This window comes from Chiloscyllium punctatum, chromosome 2 (genome assembly GCF_047496795.1).
Source record: "Chiloscyllium punctatum isolate Juve2018m chromosome 2, sChiPun1.3, whole genome shotgun sequence".
NCBI classification, from domain to species: Eukaryota; Metazoa; Chordata; class Chondrichthyes; order Orectolobiformes; family Hemiscylliidae; genus Chiloscyllium; species Chiloscyllium punctatum.
This window is the reverse complement of record NC_092740.1, coordinates 68,711,865-68,733,371: the sequence shown is the minus strand read 5'-3', so window position 1 is coordinate 68,733,371 and position 21,507 is coordinate 68,711,865. Positions and strand designations below refer to the sequence as shown.

General features: G+C 37.3%; 1 protein-coding gene across 6 annotated transcripts in view; it reads left to right on the top strand.

Moving 5' to 3' along the window:
• fbxl17 (F-box and leucine-rich repeat protein 17) overlaps nt 1-21,507 on the top strand; it is a 782,194-nt gene that overhangs the window by 712,746 nt on the left and 47,941 nt on the right. For 4 of the 6 annotated variants that reach the window (XM_072583628.1, XM_072583627.1, XM_072583631.1 and 1 more), the window contains exon 10: nt 20,555-20,697. The exons of 1 other annotated variant lie outside the window; for it this stretch is intronic. In XM_072583628.1, the coding sequence (XP_072439729.1) occupies nt 20,555-20,697 (143 nt within the window). Of the gene's footprint in view, nt 1-7,993; nt 8,191-20,554; nt 20,698-21,507 lie in introns of those variants that run through there. One more of the 6 variants, XM_072583632.1, reaches the window with a different exon arrangement.

The window sequence follows — 21,507 nt, the reverse complement described above, 5'->3', positions numbered from 1 at the left end:
GTTGGAGATGAGAGTTGAGAGGGCACAGGAGAATACTTTTGTACTTTTGAAGTGTAGTAATTGTTGTAATGTCACCAAATCTAGCAGCCATTTGTAAAAGGCAATGAGATAAATGACAATATAATCTGTTTTATTGGTTTCATTGACATCAGCAATTCTAATTGTGTCGGATTTCCTCACTACTCCTTAAATGTTAAACTGGATGAAGTCACAATTGTGAGTTTGTACCCAATCTTTTAATTCATGACTTGCAGGGCTACCGCAGAATCAAAATTTAGAGATGCCAATATAGTGATCATTTCATACAAACTCTTTCATATTTCTGTGTTGCGAACATCAATTAAAATTGGAGCAATTGACCCTTACTATAATATTTTAGTAGGATATTCATTGTACATAAATTATCAACACTATTTAGTACAAAGGGTTCCCATTGAAAATCCTAGGTTAGAATAATATAGACAGACTAAATAATAAAATTCATAATTTGCTGAGCATAAAAGTATCAACCTGCACATTTGCAGCAGATTAATAAACAGCATAATTGTCTTTAATCCCATTCAGTTTATTTCTGTTAGAGATTAATCATGGTCTTCTCTTTCACAATTATCACTAAATCAGTGGCAAAATTGTTCAGTAACTCATCTTTAAAAATATATATATTTGAACATTTTTGAGTTTAAACTAAGGAATTGCAGTTCCATCCCCCCCACCCCACCTCCCGTAAATCCTAACAGATCTTGTATGCACTTGTCCTGATTTCTGCCTATTTCATTTACCTCTCCCAGTCACCAACACAGTGCTGAAATTGAGGGAAAGACGTATGCTGTAGGAGGAGGAGATGATGAATTAATTTGGAACAACGAATAATGAATAGATTAAGCTCTGAAACAATTAGAACCAAATTGCCTTTCAGAAAAAAAATCTATAAAAATGTTGGACAGAACCTACATTTGCAAGTCACAGCCTAATTTCTAGCAGAGATCCCAATTTTTTCCATCATAAAGGGATGTGTATAATTTACAAAGGTAGGAAACCCAAACTCAGCAGGGCCATTTGAAATCAGTGCTGTGTTTGAACAGCTGATTTCACTGCTCCAAATGGTTTAATCATGGGACAAGAGTCAGAAATTTATGCAGAAAACATAAACGGTTTTGAAGAATAAATGAAATCTGTTGTAGTGTCATGATCTGAAGTTATTTAAATCCTCAATCCTTTAAAAATGATAAAAAGCCAGCCTGCGGTTATCAGTTACAATTAAAAAGACTTGTTGCTTGAGTGCACCGATTGATGGACCATCTGGTGAAAATTAGAAAAAAAAAGCCATCTATTTTTGCAATTTGATATATTTCACTGCTGATATTTCTAAAGAGTTGTTATTACAACTGATTCCAATAAAAATGCTTGGCTCCTCCAAAAGCACTGATCTATGGAGGGTGGGGTGGATGACATGATATTGAGAGCTTTAAGAAACTATTAAATGATTATTGTCTTTGATGTCACTGAAGTTTGTAAAATTATATTATTTTCCAAAAGATTGATTCCTAAGGGATTAAAAATTTATGAATGTGTTTCATGATTTAGATTATTTTCTAAGTGTGTGTGAATGAGAGTTCTCTTAGATGGTAAGATTTTTTTTATCTCTACATAGTTTCTGAGTGTCTTTTGTATTTTCCACACGGGACTTTATGCCCAGCTTTCAGTGCCCTTCAGGTGAGCTGCCATAGTAAATACTGGGTGAGTGACTGTGGAGCTGGCATAGGAAAGGTATGGGGACATGGAGCTGGCATGATATGGGGTAGCATGACTGTGGTGTGGGGCTTGGAAGGGCATGAAATTGTATGAGAGCATGGGGGTGGCATGTGGATATGGAGCATGGAGGTGGCATGCTGGATATGAGAGCACATGGGAGATAAATAGAGATTTTGAGCTCGAGGGTTGAACAGGTTTTTTTAAAATAAAACTGGTCCTTAGTCTCAGAAGCAAACCTAGTCTTAAAGCAGCTGTCTCAGCATTTGCTCTCCTCTATGACAGTCTCCAAATTGCATCAGGAGGATTTGGGCCTTATTTGAATGTGTCACCATCCTCCTGGAGCAAACGTTGTGTATGTGGTAGTTGTTTCTCTGGTGATGAGTTCATAGATTTCCTGAGTCAAACTTCTCATCTCAATGGTGAAAGTTTGGCCTTTTGCTTTGAGGCAGACGAACCCACTGTTACTGAATAATAGGGCAAATGAAGAGCAAGACATACTTAACACTCGTGCCATTTCTACTTTTTTTAAAAGCTATCACTTTTCTGTCAGTTGTTGACTTTCAAAGTAAGCCTGTATTTCAACTGAAATGGTATGAAGACAAAAATAAACAATTGGATTCTCATATATGATTTGAGTTCTCTGCCCCTATCAAGTAAAAAGAAGGTTTTTGAAGGCAACAGTGTTGATCAGCTTAATGTTCCGAAGGATGTCTAGGATGTGAATAGTACGGTTCATCCTGAAGCACTGCTCAAGGAGTTGGTCGTAAGGATTTTAGGGGTAAGGCGATAAAAGATGATGCTTTCTGTTTTCTAAATGTTTAGCTGGACGAAGTTTGATTTCACGCAGGATAGATTGTTGGACACACCAAATGACAGCACAAATATGAGCAGATGGTGGAAGGGAGAGCTGGGCATCGTCAGTATAAATGTGAAAAGTTGACTCTATTTCTGCAGATGATGTTGATGAGAAGCAGCATGTAATAAGGAAGAGAGAGGAGCCAAGGTTGAATCCTTTAGTCTTGATAGAAAACAAAGCTATTGCTGAAGATATATTTTTCTGTCTCTGTTAGCTGAATCTGTGACAGAAACCCTAAATGTTAAAGAGCTGATCACATTATACACCGATGTTAATAGGAGTTGTGAAGTGTGCTACCAGATTAAGATAGATAATTATATTGATATAAATAGTTATTACCACATATTTGCACCATATACATTAATTGGTTCTCGGCAGTGCCCAGTAGACCCCAACATTCTCAGCTCTTGACTAACAAAAAAAGGCAGAGAGCATTGTGTCGAATTAAACTCCCTGAATGTAATCAATGAAAGTAGGCAAAGTAAAAGTGGTGGCTCCATGGAGTTTTTTCTAGCAAAAATACTGCTAAGGATGGTGATCTGATATATGGAGAATCAATGCAAAACCTGGCAAGAATTTTGATTTGAAGGATAATGGCAAATATGACAATATCTTCTCCCAGTACCATGTCAGTAACTTGGTTTCATGCTGTTAATTAAACTGGCGTGCTCTAGTTTTGGGAAAGTTCTGACTTCATATGTAAATATCAAACTTTTTTGATATATCAATCATCAGTTGCAATAGTCTGCAAAATACATTAGACAGCAAAAGCAAAGACCTTGCGGTTTGACCTTTAAGAAAATGTTTTATTAAAAAGCAGAGTAAATGTTTAACCTGTTGGACATTTGTGATATGTGATTTAAATCTGAATTATTATTCCCTGCAGGTCATTTGTTGTCACTATAATTGAATACACAAATTAATGCGCAAGATGCCCTTACTCAGTACTGAAGTCAACAATAATGTAGGGCTCGATAATACCACAAGTTAGATAAAATGGACAAGGCAAGAGTAGAGACAAACAAACATGGCCCCAAAACAGATATAGGCAAACTTTTAAATTGCGTATTGATTTTTAAAAGAAAATTGTTAAATATTTTATATTCTGCAACCTACTTCCATAAACTTCGATACCTTTTGATTTTATAAAATCTATCCGTCTCTGAATTAAGTTTCGCAATTCATCTTGCATTGAGTGCCATTATAAGTAGGAATCCAAACTCTCATCACCCTTAGTTCATAAAATAGTTTAGCCATGAATGAAATAAAGATGCATTGAAGTTGTTTTAATTAAAATATGCCTGGCTTTTCATGTATGAACTGGTACTTGATAGTTATGATGCCCTGGTAAGTGATAAGCGGTTAAGTCACCAGAACAAAGCAATGTAACAAACATGTGCAACCATATACACTTAATTATAATTAGTAGAGAGGATAAGATACTTGAAACTTTAGTTATATTGAGTATTGCAAAACCAACCACTTGTATTTTCTAACAAACTGAGTTTGTGTAACCACCCAGGTCAAAATGGCATAGAATGCCGAAGCATTTTGTTTGGTTGGATGATGTGATATAATCCTCCCGCTGTGGATTTAAATCTCTGTAGGCTTGATTTAAGTACACCTACACCCTAAGCCTAAAAGCACCTTACTGGCTTATGAATTTGTATGCTATAATCACCCTGGTATTGAGCCTAATGCTATTTAACTGCGGAGGTTGTAATGTTCAATTCAGGCTTATGCTGCATGAAAATGTGCATTAAGATTGCACCCTGTGACCAGAGATAATTACTTGCTCAATATGTAAGCTGTGAAGTTGATGTTAGAATTGGTGCTTGATTTGCTGCATTGATGCCATCACACATTACTCAAACCCCCAGTCGCATAAGAATGAGCCATTAGCCTATTTGTATTGCCAACAGTCTGGTCACCTTATAAATCACTACAAGGATTCCAAAATCCTAAAACCTTGCACAGAACAAAACCACAAAACATTGTTCCATTAATTCATATTCTATTTGCTACCAGTGAAATTAAAGGTTCAATATCAGCATCTCACAGTTTCTGGAACTGGAAGTTTATTATCTCTACTGATGGACTATAATTAGTAGTACTTTTATAACAGCAATTACCTGATGCAGATTATATTCCATTTTCAGCTTTAACTCACACAAAAAGGCACAGCACTGTAGTAATACTATTGCTGCAATATGACACCATCTGAAGTACGAAGCAGTAAAAGTGTCTGCATTAGTTATATAATTACTGTAATTTATTGTTTTGCATGCATGGAAATTTGACTTGGACAGCAACGAAAGAAAAACAAATATCACTGAGTCTATACTTGTGTTTCAGTAACTCAGATTTGGCTGAGGAAAAAACTAAATCCACATGTTGATGCAAGATTTTGATGTAGTCAGAATCAGTGACTCTGAGCATCAAATGATTTTCTGAGCTTTTACTATCTGCCAAGCAGTAAATTCCACCTAAAGCAATTTGTTTTCTTTCCATCTGTAACCAGCTTTGAAAGCCTTGAGAATAATTTGTGTCGATTTTTCCAGCAGCTTATATTGAAAGGAATCTTTTTGTCATTCCATTAGCTTCTTTGTTAAAATTCCACTCACCAAATGCCAGTGCACTCTACAGGTACCATTCTTTGCTATTAATTTACTTACACATGCTGTATCTTAGCTGAAATCGGCCTGCCTTTTTCTCTTTGTAGTGATAGCATTTGAAGATGGGGAACCGTGACAGAGCTTGATAGGGAGTCTGTGGTTAAATAAATGAATTTCCAGACAAAAAGATCTTCACTCTCTGCTGGAACTTTGATCATTCTCTAGGATTGATTTCTTATCAAGTCCTGAAGAGAAAACATTTTCAATGAAAAGTTTTCTTAAAGAAATAAAAGACTAAAGGCCCAGCAGTGGGCCTGCACTGTCATAGGGTCTAATCACTTTTCACTTGTGCTTGTGAGGCCGTGTTCATGCTACCTCATTAAGTCCTGGCGAAAATTCTTTCTAATTTAATTCATAAAGCCTAACAACCTTTCAAGAGAATGGTTTAAAATGCCTTCAAGGGATCTGAAAGTTAACAGGTTATATGTAGCTTGGCCTGTCCTTCATGCCTTTTGTGCCATTCCACAACAGGGTATCATTCTTAATTTTGTTCATGTTCCCAAACTCTCATTGATGGTCAGCTGCAACTGCCACTTAGAGTAGTACAGAGGTAATCAGGTTCACTTCAAATTTCTGTGCTGCAAGTGATCTTGACACGGGGGTAACGACAACCAGAGACTTATGCACATTTCTATGTAAGTTAAAACATACAATGCCTAAACACCTGCATGGACTTTTTTCAATAATTGAGTGAAAATCTCCAACTAGTGGGTAACAAGGTCTAGAGAGAAGCTTATAATAGAACCCCCTTGTGTAAATGTCATTGCCATGCATAACCTTTGACCATGGATTGCATATTGATGCAGAATGAACAAATTCCTGATGTCTCCCTGTTACACAGATTCTTGATGAAATGGGGCAGGTATGTTACTTCAGAGAAACATCATTATAGTGACTTTGTCTCAAAGATCATGTCTGTAGGTTATGACAAACTTTACTTTGTTCAAAGGTTGCATTTAGTTCATCATGAATTTAAACTTACCTGTGAGTGCCAGTGCATGGTCGCTGAATTCCAAGTTGGTTTTCTTGTAAAGTAAACTTTACTGTCAGAATGCATCCAAAACCAATACATTTACAGGAGATAATGTCACAGTAGATTGAAGTTTCCATCCACAGAGTGGAACCTACTTCCAAGAGTTCAGTTCCTCATAATTCATTCTGTTCATTGAAGGGGAATATGAGGGAGATGGCTCCTTAATGAAGAGAGGAGTAAAGAAGCAGGATTTAGAGTGGGAACAAAAAGATCTGTGACTTGCACAGGTAGGGTGAAGGAACGAGGAAGGTAAGTACCAGACTGGACTCTAGAGGACTGGAGAACTTAGGGAGAATTGTAACATTGGCGAACAGAACAAAAAAAAACAGAAGGGGCAAGGCTGTGGAGGAAATTCAATATGAAAATAGAACTGCAAATTTTCCCACTTTGCTTTCTTGTTATACGAATATCATTCACTTCACATCACCTGCTTGTCCTGCATTTTAATACCTGGTTCCATCTTATTCTCAGCCTGCTTTGGATCCACCCTTAATGCATGCAATTTTGACCCATGACTGTCATTCATTCACAGTTGCCTCCAAGGTTTCTGTCTTTATCCTAAAAGCAATGCATGGAAAGGTATATTGTGATATTTTAAAAATCTGTTATGCCTAGCAAACCACTCAGTTGTATCTAACCTCTACAAAGTCTGATGAAAGGGAAGAAACTGAATGGATTATCTGGCATTGACCAGGTGGTGAAAAAAACTGTGGTTACATCAGGTCAGTTGCTGTGAATCCTGCAGCAAATAACTTGCCTCCTGATTTCCTAAAGTACTGTGAGGCCACAATTCAAGACTGAAATGGAATATTCTGCTTGCCTTGATGAGTGCAACTCCAACAAGACTCAAAAACTTACAAATAATCTACATTATCCTCAACCATCTGCCATTTGAAACATTAATTCCCTCTGCTGCCAATGAATAGTATCAGCAGTGTGTTCCATGTACAAATTGCATTGCAACAATCACCAAAGCTGCTTTGACAACATCTTGCAAGCCCACTACCTCTACCACCTAAAAGGGCAAGTTATATGGCACCATCATGAGTTGTGGTTTCCCTCCAAACCATACACATCTTCCTTACTTAGAAGTGTATTATCATTATTTAATTGTCTCTTGGGTGAAATTCTGTAACTCTTTCCGCAAAACTACTATGGGTGTACTACATAGCAACTGTATGAAACGCAATGATTCAAAAAGGCAGCAATAACCCTATTTTTAAAAAAGTCAGAGCTGGGAAATATGGAAATACATTTTGGGGACTAGCTCTTAATTTATCATTAAGAGATTTGAAATAGATTGATTTTCTATTCCTTCCTTTAATGAACTACTAACACATCCTGCCTAATTGAAGACAATGGAAGTTCAACAATTAGGTAATTCCTTAGTTACACAATTCCACTGTAACTGACAGCTCTCTTCCTGACAATGTTTAAAAGCAGAATGTGGTATGGTACTGAGTCATGCAGAGAAGAATTGCTCCACACTCATAGACTGGTATGTGCTGAGTTAAAGAGAAAAAAGAGAAATTAGGACAATAGTAGATTTAAGCATTTGGCATCCTGGAAATAGTTTCTGGACATTTCTTGTAATTGAAATGTTGCATGCAATTCTGTGTTGCAAACTGGTTATATCAGAAGTAACATGGTGTTAATGTTCTGATTTGTGTTTTTAAGAAAAGCGTAAGATGTCTGATTGAACTGGGCAAAGAAACAGGCTAACATGATGACCTTTGGGATCTATCCAGATCAGACTGATGAAATGGAAATCTAATTTCTTGGACTGTTAATCGTAAGGCTGTCTAAACCTACTTCCAGTCGGCTGGACTCACAATATAATTGGTGACATCATAAAAGTGAGCTGTTAGTAAATCTAAATTTGATAATCGTGAGTTAATCAGCTGATGATTCAAAGGCTGCGAATGAGCTACAAAAATTGTTTATTCCTGTCTAGCACAAGAGTGCAAAGAAATGGGTGGCATGGTGGCACGGTGGTTGGCACTGCTGCCTCGCAGCGCCAGAGACCCAGGTTCAATTCCTGACTCATTCGGCTGGCTGTGGGGAGTTTGCGCATTCTCCCCGTGTCTGTGTGGGTTTCCTCCGGGTGCTCCGGTTTCCTCCCACAGTCCAGAGATGTGCAGGTCGGGTGAATTGACCGTGCTAGATTGCCTGTAGCTTTAGATAAAGGGTGGGTTGTGCTTCAGCGGGTCGGTGTGGACTTGTTGGGCCGAGGGGCCTGTTTCCATACTGTAAGTAATCTAATCTAATCTAATCTAATCTACACAATACAAGTATGGATAGAAGTCCCCATCTTTTACCCTAATTACCAAGTTCTTAAACCTCAGTTAGCTTATAAAGGTCAGAGGAAAACTCATGCTTTCCAGGGAAGGAAGACCTGATTAAGTTTTAGCAAAAATCTAAGTCTCAGAATTTTTAAAAAATCCATTAACTTTGAGTTGAATCAACAAAGCGGAGATGTGCAAATGTTGAGTGCCCTCTTCACTTGTACATTACTGCTATAAATTTTCATTTGGCCCACATTTCTGATCCCCCACAATTTCCAACACAGCTGTAAAGAAGCATTCATGTTTCTTTCAATAGCTGTTGTAACTTTTGTTTCATTCTGTCTTTAAGTAGTTTTTTTTCAAATGTTAGACAGTGCCCCATTCCAGGATCTTCACCTTTATTCCTTCTGCTCCAATTTTCAGCAGTTTGGGAAAAGGGTATGGGCATCAAACTTCAATGCTGACATGACCAGCTTCACTGTGAAGACAGGAATCACTTAAGATCATAAGACATTGGAGCAGAGGCCTTTTTGGCCGTTGAGTAATCTCTCCTATTCTATGAGGTAATGGTTGACCTATCCTGTCAAGCCCCTTAAGAAGCTTGTTTGCTTCAATAAGATATCCTCTCATTTTTTCTAAAGTTGACTGATAATGAACATTATCTGAACTGCCTCTCGTACTGGTATACCTTCCCTTAGATAAGGGGAACAAAACTGTTTACAGTATTCAGTGTGTGATCTGACTAATGTCTTGTGTAATATTAGTAGCACCTCCCAAATTTTTTTACTTCATTCCCTTTGAAATGAAGGGTAACATTCCATTCGCTTTCCCTATTACCCTCTGAACTTAGATGCTATCTTTTAATGTTTCATGCATGTGGATCGCCAAATCTCACTCTCTGCAGCAGTTTTTTGCAGTCTTTCTTTAATTAAATAATATTCAGCTCTTGCATTCTTCAAGCCAAATTGCACAACATCATATTTTCCCACATTGTATTCGATCTGCCAGGTTTTTGCCTACTCACTTAATGTCCATATCTCTCTGTAAGCTCTTTGTGCCATTCCCCACTTTTTGCCTTCCTGCCTATTTTCGTAACATATACAAATTTGGCCATAGTAAATTCATTAATATACTTTATAAATAATCCTGATCCCTACAATGATCTCTGTAGCATTCCATTAGTTACAGATTTTGATCCTGAAAATGCCCCCATTCTCTCAACATTCTGTCTGTAAGCAAATCCTCTATCCATTTTAATGTACTACTCTGACATCTTATTAAGTAGCCTTACGTGTGGTATCTTACTGAACACTTTCTGGAAATCCAATCTACTTTCCTTTTATCTATTCTGCATGCTATCTCCTGTAAAAGCGCAAATAAAATTGTCAAGGATTATTTCCCCTTCATGAAACCATGCTGATTCTGCATGATTAGACTCTGTTTTCCTCTATGGTTTGCAGTTGTATCCTTTATAAGAGCCTCTCACATTTTTCTGATAATAGATGTTAAGCTGTCTGGCTGATAGTTACCCATTATTTGTTTTCATCCTTTTTTTGAATAAAATTCTAATATTGACAGTTTTCCAGTCCTCTGGGACTTATCCAGAATTTAAGGATTCCTGGAACATTACTACCAGTGGATCCATCATTTCTGCAGCTGCTTCATTTAACATCTATGGTGTATCCCATCAGCTCCATTGAACCTATCGTCCTTAGCCCCCTTAGTTTTCTTTGTTCTTTTTCTCTGCTGATAGTTAGTTATTATGCTTATTTCCTTCCCCTAGGCTTTATTTCCTTGATTATTTATGTTTTTTTCAGAACACTATTAGTCTCTTCTACTATGAAAATTGTACAAAGTATTTAATAAACTCCATTGCCATTTTCTGGTTCCCCATTATTATTTCACTCTCCTCATTCTCTAATGGGCCAATATTCATTTTAGGTTTTCACTTGCCTCTAGAGGGGATGAGGAAACCTTTCAAAAAAGAGCTTCAAAATGTCTTTTGCAAAACCTCCCATGCTAACGCATATCTTTCCACCTCACCTAATGGCCCTTGATATCCTCAGTGCCAAATCTAGGACTTGAAATTCTATTCACCCAGAGTACACATTATACACAACCAATGAACACTATAATAATAATGGAACATATTGAAAAGCTTTTCAAAAATTCATTCTTTCATACTCTTTTTTTTAAAACCCTATTGTTACAGCAATCTTATAAAGATCAAAAAACCAGAACTTTAAAGTACTACTCGTAGATACAAAACACTTGATACTTCTTTATCTTGTGTAAATAAACGCTAACTAATTGACAAAATAGATTAGAGGGATAATCCTGTTAATAAAGCAATACTTCCTTTGTGTGTGCCTTCTTCAATAGAGGAATGAATGCTTGGATTTTCAACCAAACCTCCTTATGCATTCATGGTTGGAGGGGCATAGGTTTGAATGGAGGATATGAGGAGCTATTGGGAGTGAGTGGATGTCATGGTTTAGCATGAGATTTATGGATGGCACAGTGGAAAGAATGAGAGTGAGAGAGCCGAATATCTAAAGCAACAACTGGGATAACCTCGCAGAGAACTGAGGCAGACTTTAGAACCAGCCTATGTGACCACCTCTGAGCCATTTCCAGGGATGGGAAGCTAACTTCTAACCTACACCCATTCTCTCGGAATGAAAATTGTAACTGTCTCTGAGGTGGGCATGCCGAGCTGTGAAAATTGCTAATTTCTGCCATCCACCTTTAACTTGAAAACTGAGTCCTTAGTATCTGTTTTGTTATCTTTTCCTGTTAGTGTTACATATTTCCTAGTATTTCCGAGATTTTAACTATCTTGGTTTTCATCTTTGTCTTTAAATATATTCACTTTTACAGCCATTTTTCTCATTCTGCTTGCAATTTTCTTTGCTACCAGTCTGCAGAGACTTGGCATTTTCGGTGATGGTATTTACCTCCTTCAGAAACTTTGGTTATTGGGCCATGTTCGGAAATTGTACTGATCCCACCTGAGGTTAATATGGTCAGGGCTCCTGCATGTGTTCTCTGGCACACTCACCCTGCCTGACTCCTTTCTAGATTTAACTGTATCCCTCAACCTCTGCTGCTCAGGAGCAGCAGTTTTTATTTTCATTTTTAATGCACTTTTGGGACAGCATGATGGCTCAGTGGTAAGCACTGCTGCCTCATAGCGCCAGGGATCCGGGCTCTAATCCACCTCGGTGACTGACTGTGAGGAGTTTGCACATTCTCCCTGTGTCTGCATGGATTCTCTCTGGGTGCTCTGGTTTCCTCCTCCAGTACAAAGATGTACAGGTTATTTGGACTGGCCATGCTAAATTGCCCATAGTGTCCAGTCATTGCAGCTACTTGGATTAGCTATGGAAATGCAGGGTTACATGGGAGAAGGTGGGTCTAGGTGGGATGCTCTTCTGAGGGTCGGTGTGGACTCAATGGCCTGTTTCCACACTATAGAACTTCTTTGATTCTAAACTTCTAACCCCATTTCCTTTGTTTGAGGGTTATTAATGCTAATTAAAAATGCATATACTCAAATAAGTCTGCAATGTCTCTGCATCAAATTCACAGGCACAACTCTTAAAAATAAAATGAAACTGAAACTGTGCCTCCCCTTTCTTAACACACAATACAAAATATAAATTAAACTTAAGATGACACATTGTTCCAAATGAAAGAGAGAAGATAATGTTATAGACATACAAAAAGCATGCATGTTTCTCCTGCTTGGAGATCTTCCTGCTGCTGATTATTAGCCATCCCTGACCCAAGTCTTTGAGACCTTTTCACGTATAATATTATAATCAATGAACTGATGTAGCAACATCCTATTTTCCCATCCTTTCAGTGGTGACAAGTCAACAAGGGATAATGTTACTGCTCCAAAGCCACTCCAACATTGAGAGACCTGAGATGAAAAGCCAACGGATTAGTGACATATGCACATGGCAGCGAGTAGTCAATAACCATCAAGTTGGAGGATGTCCAGCAACATATCCTGCCTTTGATGTTTACTGTTACCTTCTGTTGCATGGCCCGCAGATTACTTTCCTGTTATGTTTTCTAAATACTGACGTGATTCAAGTGAGGACAATGACGGCTGTGTAAGCAAGCTTAATGGCTGAGTCAAGCTTGAATTTTAGATCAGGGACCACAGACCCAAGCAGCAGCTTTCTCCACTCCCACCAAGTGAGAGCTCTCCATGTTCATTTTGAACATGACTAAAACATAATTACTAATATAAATCCAATTATTGATCATGGACATAATCAGGTTTTATATGGAATTACTTTTCTGTAATAGGTTTCCAATATTTATGTCTCCAAATTAATTTTCGAAGTGTTAGCTGTTTATCTCATTATTCAATACGTTTTTAAAACATGCTGATAGCTACCATCATAGAACTGTAAACCAGCTAAGAACTTGCAACAGCACTAAGCAAGAAGCTTATCAGTGCCCTGTCTCCATTTGCTGTATGATTTAGTTCTTTAAACTCCTATGCATATTTGGCAGACTCCAGCCTGGATGCTTGCCAACCTGCACTTAAGATTTTTGAACTCCTTTTTCTGCAAGGAGAGCACGTATATTCTATGTAAGAGAAGTGGGAACTCCAAATGTGTACAATTTGGTGATTTAAAGAAATAGGCCTAATCAATCGAATTAGGATTTCTAAAATAGTGAGAACAAATTGTGTGGAAACTGCTGAACTGGTAAAATCACAGTGTCTGGACAATGTTCTATCAGGAACTATAAATGATCTGACCCTGTTGGACAAATTGAAAAAGTATTCAAAGTGATCCTCATAATTATGTAACAAGTGTTTCGTTGTCTGATCACTTATGAATTTTTTTTTAATTTATAGACCAACAACAGCTGAAGCCACAAAGGTATATCAACCAAAGCAGGTTCCCCCAATAAATAGGAATTTATATGCATCCTTTAGCCTGCTTTGAGTTGAAGTAATTATTACTATCTTGTTTCAGTCTGTATAGAGATTTTTCTAAGATCCATGAGGCTACTTTAATGGTGAAAAAAGGTGGGTTGAAGTGATGAAATATGGAATATTATGAACAAATTGAAATTTGTATGTAAATTAAAAATGAACTGATGACTTAGAAAATGTTTTTTGGAATTCTTAAATTTTTAATTTTTTGTTTTGGAAATAAATCGTGTAATTAATTTCAAGACATAGAAGTATCTGTAAATATCATATATTCATTTATATATACTCAAATAAACTTTACTTGAAACATAGTCCTTTTCTATTTTAATAAAAATGGTGTTCTTGATTGTTAGTGTTTTTGAGCTATGTATTTAAGTAAACACAATAGACATACATCACTCAGTGCAAATCTTTTCACTTATACAAATTGGTATGGCATCACCCAGTCAGGGTTACCTGCCTCTTCCATATGTGAAGAAGTGATGTGTGATAGTGAGTTTAATATATCTGGTCATTCTATTAAATACTGTATAGGCAAGTAGATGACCTGCAAGAGGTTCAACTATGCTGTTGCGATCAGCTCATCTTTCAAAATGCCAGTCAGCAAAGTAACAGGCATGTCACATATAATTAACTACAATAAAATATGTTTCCTTGACAATTTTTCACTGTGATCCAGATGTGTAATAGTTGAGTCCACTCAACTTAAGCAAGTCAAAATAATTTAGGTTCAGATAGATCAAAGCCAAAGCACCCCCTGTCTGTGACAGGGAGTGGTTGATATATAAGCAGTGTGTACAGATAACCCTTTTATTGCAAAAACCATTGTATCCAAACTACCTGGAGCCGCTGGCAATAAGCAGAACTCCAGTGATAAATATTTCCTTCTAAGAAAAAATGGCTGTGTTAGTTAATCATTAAAAGAGCCCCAAACATTCTCCCATCTTGTCAGAAAAGAGCTTCTAATTGGTCATTAGACAAATGACAAGGATATTTTGCTTGACGAGACAGATAGCAAGCTCCATGAACTCTATAAACTATGTAATGATTACCATATTTCAATGTTAAAACTGAAAACATTACTGTTATACTTCCAGGAAAATAGGACTCAGGTGAAGGCTATTTGGTCCTCAAAACCTGCCCACCATTCAATAAGATCATGGCTGACCTGGTTGTGGAGGTCTTAGCTCACTTTTCTGTCTGCACTCTCCCTCTCCACTAATAACGCTGCAATCTTTTGTCTGTCAAAATCCTATCTGACTCAGCCTTGAATAAATGTAAAGATTCAGTCTCCAATACCTTCTCAAGAACATCATTCACTCTATTCATTCTGAAAAAAGTGTCATACTAGAAATAAAAAGTGCTGGAGGTCACAGCGGGTAAGAGAATGTGGTGCTGGAAAGACGCAGTGGGTAAAGCAGCTAATGTTTGAAGTCTAGGTGACTTTTCATCTGAGCTGAAATGAAGTATGGAAGAGGCAGTATTTAAGTAATAGTTGTGGTGGGGGGGGGGGGAGCAGTGGTTTGGAGGGATTGGAGAGCTGGGGTGGAAAGGATGTTGATAGTTCAGACTAAGTGATTGGAATTTGAGAATGGCAGAATGATGGTTTGTCTAACTGCCAAACTGGAAATGACAGACAGTCCCACTGGGGTGGAGGGAGAGGAGCAAGAACATGGTGACAGAGAATGTAACAAGCAAAGCTAAAAGAAAGGGAAGGGATGTGTTTACAGTTTTACGGTGTTGAGTTCAATACTGAGCTTGTAGGTTGTAAAATGCTTAGGTTGAAGATGAGATGTTGATCCTCTAGTTTTTGCTGTGACTTACTGGAACATTGCAGCATGCTGAGGACGGACATGTGGGCAAGTGAGCAGGATGCAGTGTTAATGCAGCTACAGGAAGGTCAGGATCATGCTTGCACAGGGACTGGAGGTGCTCTGTAAGTAGTCTTCCAGTCTGCGTTTGGTTTTTCCTTTGTAGGGTAGGATACAAATCACAAGATTGGAGGAGGTACTGGTGAAATGCTGCTTCACCTGTAAAGACTGTTTAGGCCCTTGGATGGTGAGCAGCGAGGTGGTGAAGGGGCAAGTGTTGCATCTTCTGCGGTTACATGGGAAAGTGCTGTGGGAAGTGAGAGGATGGTGTTGGTCATAGAGGAATGGATTCTGGTATCCCAGAGGGAACGATCCCTGCGAAATGCAGACAGAGGGAGTGAGGGGAAGATGTGTTTGGTGGTGGCGCTCTGCTAGAGTTGTCTGAAATGGTGAAGAATGATCCTTTGAATGCTCAAAAGGTGTCCCCCTTCCTCCCTGTCGTCAGCCACAGTGTTATCCATGTATGGAATAGTTAGTTCCTTTCCTGCAGAGGTGATGATGTTTTCACTGTTGCATGTATTCAGGGCTTCTCAACCCTGAATACTTATACAAACATTTCCAGTGAATTTTTCCTATGAGTTGTCAATAACTGAATGTGCACAGTTATTTGAAGTAATTTCTTCTCATGGCTGTCCTAAATGTCTAGCCCCTTATTTTGAAACTGTGACCCCAAGTCTAGACTCTCACAAGGGGAAAAAATCACCCCAACTTCTATTCTTTCAAGCCCTTTGAATCTTGTATGTTTCATTTGACTAAAATTGAGGAAGCATAGCTCAGTCTACTTAGTTTCTCCTGATGGGACAATTTCCTCATTCAAGCAATGAATCTGGTGTACTCAGTTGTATCTCTTCAAAAGCAAGTTCACCTTGCCTTTGGCAAGGAAATCAAGATGTATCTAACTGAACAGTTATTCTGTCTGCCACATCTTACCCATTCACCTAATCAGTCTTTATCCCTTTGCAGAGTCTGCATCCTTCCTAGAACTTAAATTCCCACCTAGATATTGTATTCTTATGAACCTGAATGTATTATACTGTCATCATAGTTATTCATAAATATTGTAAATAACTGAGATCCTTGTACTGATCCCTTCAGCGTTCATTTCTTAGAGCGTACCATCTTGAACGTTCGGTTTTCTCATATTCACTGTTTTCTATTTAAAAGTCAATCCTCAATCCATGTTCCTTAGTTACCCCAAATCCATGACTCCCAATTTTGTGTAATAAACTCTTGTGTGCCAACATTTCAAATACTTTTAAAGAATCCAATGCACTCCATTCACTGGGTCCCACTTATCCACCCTGCTGATTGCAACTTTAAGAAGTTAGTAGATCTGTCAAATACTTTCTTTTCATAAATCTAGGTTCACGCTTCCCAATTATATTATGGTTTTGTAGTTATCCTATTATCAAGTCTTTATTATAATAGATTCTAATAAATATAATAGGAAAACAGATTCCTTCTTAAGAACCAAAAGTGCCAAAGGTGGAATGTTTTTGTTTCTCAAGTGTCCTGAATTGAGTCAGCACTGGAAGGCATTTTCCAGTGTCAAATTAATGTGAAGAGTTTACGATTATAACAAGCTGTTATTACTTACAATGCATTGTCTGAAAGGATAATGGAAGCAGATTCAATAGTAACTTTCTAAAGGAAGCTATTAACTACTTGAAACAGAGAAATTTGCAGTGCTATGGGAACACAGCAGGAGAGTAGGATTAAGTGGGAGAAGCCTTTCAAAGAGCTGACACAGGTATGATAGACAGAATAACTAGTATGATTCTATGAAGTAATGTCTTGTTGGACCCACAAGGAATCCGTATACTGAGTCAGATTTTCTTTCTCATTTGAATCAGGCCACGTTGAGTCAAGGTGTAATCTTGTCTTCCTGATTTAATGCTTCAGAAAATACTCATTTCAAAACTTGAAATCTATTTCAGGTCACACGTTCCTTATTCCTTCAATGTTGTTTTGGATCCTCCAAGTCTTATCAAGTTGTCTTCAAAGTTCTCGTCCCTACTTTCAAATCCATAGTAGTCTCTTCCAATCCCATCTTAGTTTGTTTGAGCCTTTTGTTCCCACAATCATACCTGTTCCTATTTCAAAACGTATTAGCTGACAAGTACAAACTGATATAAAGAGGAAAGGTAACTTCTACTAATCCGACAGAAAAAAAGGAGAATTGAATTCACTGGAAGAAGCAAGTTAAAAGGAGACCAGGCAGGCAAAAGGAAACTAGCCTCAATTGCTCTTTCTCCCTTTCTCTTAACTGAAAGAGAACAGTCAGGAAAGGTGATTATCATAAAAGTTTCCAGTGAAGCCAAAACTGAAATTTGCAAATGACAGTCAATATTCTGAATCAGTACTTTGTAAGGAAAGATATAGTCTGCGCTTTGCACAAAATATGTCAAATATAATCAAATATGTTGTTAATAATCAAACAGACGTCATGGATAGATTAAATTACATCGGACCAAATGTTTCACCAGAGCTAGATGGTATTTAACTCAGAGTTACTGAAGGAAACTAGCTGGGAGATTTCAGGTACTAAAAATCATTATGATAGAGACATTTGGAGTTTTCGGTTGATTGGAAGCAGGACAAGTTAACGCATATTAACAAGAGGGAATAAAAAAGTTGCATTTCCATCCTGTGTGAAATCTATGAGTTGATCATCAAGGGTAAACACATAAAGTATATGGATAACAAGCTAGTAATAATCAGCCAACATGAGTTCACTATGAGAATGTCAAGCTGTAACTTCATTGAGAAAATAATATTCTAAGTTGACTTTGTTTTTGTCAGTTGTCTTTGTTAGCCCAAAGTAGAGCTCGGAATTCTAAGTAAAGTAGCAATAGCCACTATGAAAGATCTCTCATACACCACATGCATATGCACACACGTTCTCCTTCTCTCTCTCACACAGGAATTCTTCCCTCCAGAAACAGATAAATTTCATTTGAGCCATACCACTACAATGAAATCTGCCTATTTTCATCAATTAATACAATGCCAGTCAGCAATTTGTGAATATTGTAGCATTCACAATTTTGCATAGGTTGCTTAAAAGAGTTGAAGTGTCACCAAATAGAAATTCTCGGGTCACAGTTAGGTTTAGGGCTAGTCAGGGAGAGTCTAAAGCAGGCTTTAAGGTGGAAATTTTGTTTGAGATCATTTAGTCTGTGTAATTAGAGCTCAGGAAGAAGACCTAGGGGGTAATAAGATAATTCTTGCAGTTAGGATTCAGAGAAGTCCTGGAAGTCAGTACATACAGCCAGGTAGGCCATTAATAGTTCGGTGCAACCAAGAACAGAATGAAAAAATCCTAAAAGCAGTATTTGCATCGTACAGCTGAGAAACATTATAGCTTGGGCTACTACCAAATACCAACTTGGTGCAGCTAACTGTTTGTGGACATGCTGGAACTTTGCCCATATATTGGTAATAGAGAGCATTTTCAGGAGTCCAGGGGTGTCTGGTCATAAGAAAGGAGGGAATGATCAGTACAGATCAACTTTTGAGGAAGCTCTGAATTCTCAAAAGAGAATTGGATTCCATTGTAAAGTGTTGATGAGATGTGATGACCCAAAGTGTTACTGACAATTGTCAGAGTTACTGAGAATCTATTGGATCTGTCGTGACTGCATTTATTATTTAATGTGCTCTGTGGAGTATTCAACCACAGTTTATCTGTTATCCATATTTACCTATGTTAATTCTAGGTGTTAGAATGTAAATTCTATATCATGTAAATTGTATTACCGTGTTAACATCTTTGTAAATTTTATTTGGAAATTTGAGGCTTTATTCTTCTATTAAGTACCTGGGATCTCACAGTTTGTCTACATTAAAAAGATTTTAATGGCCCCCAGCCAGATCATTACATAAATTTGGTGGTCCAGTCCATAATCATAGCATGATTTTGTCAGCACAAAAAGAATAAAGTGGACTTTGTGAATCTTTCAGAACTGACCTTTTCTTTGACTGATTGGTGCTTAAACAGGAAATTCTCAATTTTTGTTGGACACAATCTTAAAATATGTGGAGGATGTTTGGGTCAAAAAAAATGAATGCCATGTTGTGTTTAGTATGTATGGTTTTTCCTGTTCGTTGAATGTAGTTTATCTTTTCACATACCTTGATCCCACCAACTTTTTCTCACCATTTTTAGCAAATTTAGAGAGCATGGATTGCCTACATATATCAACGAGTTCTAAAGATTACTTAATAGATTTGATATTCATTGTATAGCTGATATTGGGAAGTACATATTATTCGTGCATGACAGAAGAAAATTCTTTCAAAAGCCAATCTTGGAGTAATAAATTAAGTCATAATTTTAGTGACAGATTTGCTATAATGTTGGAAGTTTGTTGGCCATAGTTGCCACTTCAGAGATCTAACAGAAAATCTAGACTGAGACTTCAGTACAATACTAAAGGTGTGCAAAAAACAACCTAGAGAGGAAAGAAGCAACTTTTCAATTAAACAGATTTGAAGCCTCTGCAAGCCATTCACTTTGAAAGTGGCAGTTCATAAAAAAAATCTCAGTTTAATAGACCATTCGTCTCATTGTTGTTTGAGATTTTTATATGTTTAATGGTTATACCAGGAACATCACAATGTATTTCTTTCCAAGTAACGTTTCAATAAAATGTAGAAAGATTTAAAGAGATGAGACTTATTTTTTCCTTCATTAAACTCTTCTTGGCTAATTTATAGATCCTTTACAGGCTAAAACAGGTTTTGCTTTTTTTAGTTTTTTGCTGATAATTCAAACTTTTCCTAGTCCATTCTTTTCTCAATCACCTATTTCTGAGAAGGTAGACAAAAATTTAGGATAATTGAGATAGATGTGTCACTTAGTCTAAATAACCTTCCTAATCACTTTGCTGCTTACTACTTTATTTTTGGTGATTTTAAATTGAGCTGAATGATGCTTTTCAACAAAAGTGGGGAATCATTGAGTATGTCAACTCCACCTAGACTTCCCAATTGTCAAGTTAAGAACAATAAGTCAGCAGTTGTTAAAATACTAGCCAGTGGTAATTCCACTCTACATTAATGTGATTATAATGATTTCATGTTCACATCAAATTGACAAATTTGTCATTTGTTGCAGCTCTGATAGCAATTGGTCAGTACAGTACAACCATTGAAACAGTGGATGTAGGCTGGTGCAAAGAAATCACAGATAAGGGAGCAACTCAGATCTCGCAGTCAAGCAAGTCCCTTAGATATTTGGGACTTATGAGGTGTGATAAGGTAAGGATTTCACTGAGAGTACTTATAATTAGAGTCAATTTACCATATTCATGTTTCATAAACTTGCTGAATAAGCTGTCTTGTACGTTCACTTTTGTAATGGTCAGAAATCCAATGCAAATTGACACACATGCTATCATTTACCTATTTTATAAAAATGTTATGTTGAAGATGTTCAATAATATTTTAAAGAAGATTATATATATTGTTATCAAGTCAAAATTTCTTGTGCATGAAATAAACAAAATCTCTGTTAGCCTCCAATCCTTTTCCCATGATTTCCGAATGCCTCAAGGACCAGCAGTCATGTTCAGCACAAAGAAGCCAGTTCTCTGAACTACCATCTGAGTTTATTGGTGTTTGATGCATGCTTGAGATGTGACTCCATTAGTCTCTGAAAGTACTGCTGTTGGAGCCTACAAAACTTTCTGCAAGTATGCTTTACGTATAATTTGATCTATACACAACAACCATTCACCACTAGGTTAGAGTTTCTGCTGACTTACGCCTTCCTCTAATTAATCATGTGACAGCCTTCAGATGTTAATCCCATGACTTTACAAGTGAAGCCATTCTTGAGTTGTGTAATTTAAGAAAAGTTTATCAAGTAGTGCTGGTATAGTATTGCCTTTCTCCCACATTTGATCTCCCACATTAGAGGGTGCTCTGGATAGATGAACTGCATGTCATTGACCAGTCTGTCATTTCTTTCTTGGCAATTTTTTGTGTTTATCAAAATGAGGACTGTCAGTGGTGAAGAAAAGAACATTTTAGATTCGAGTAAGGTATCACTAGCTTTCTTTGTTGAAG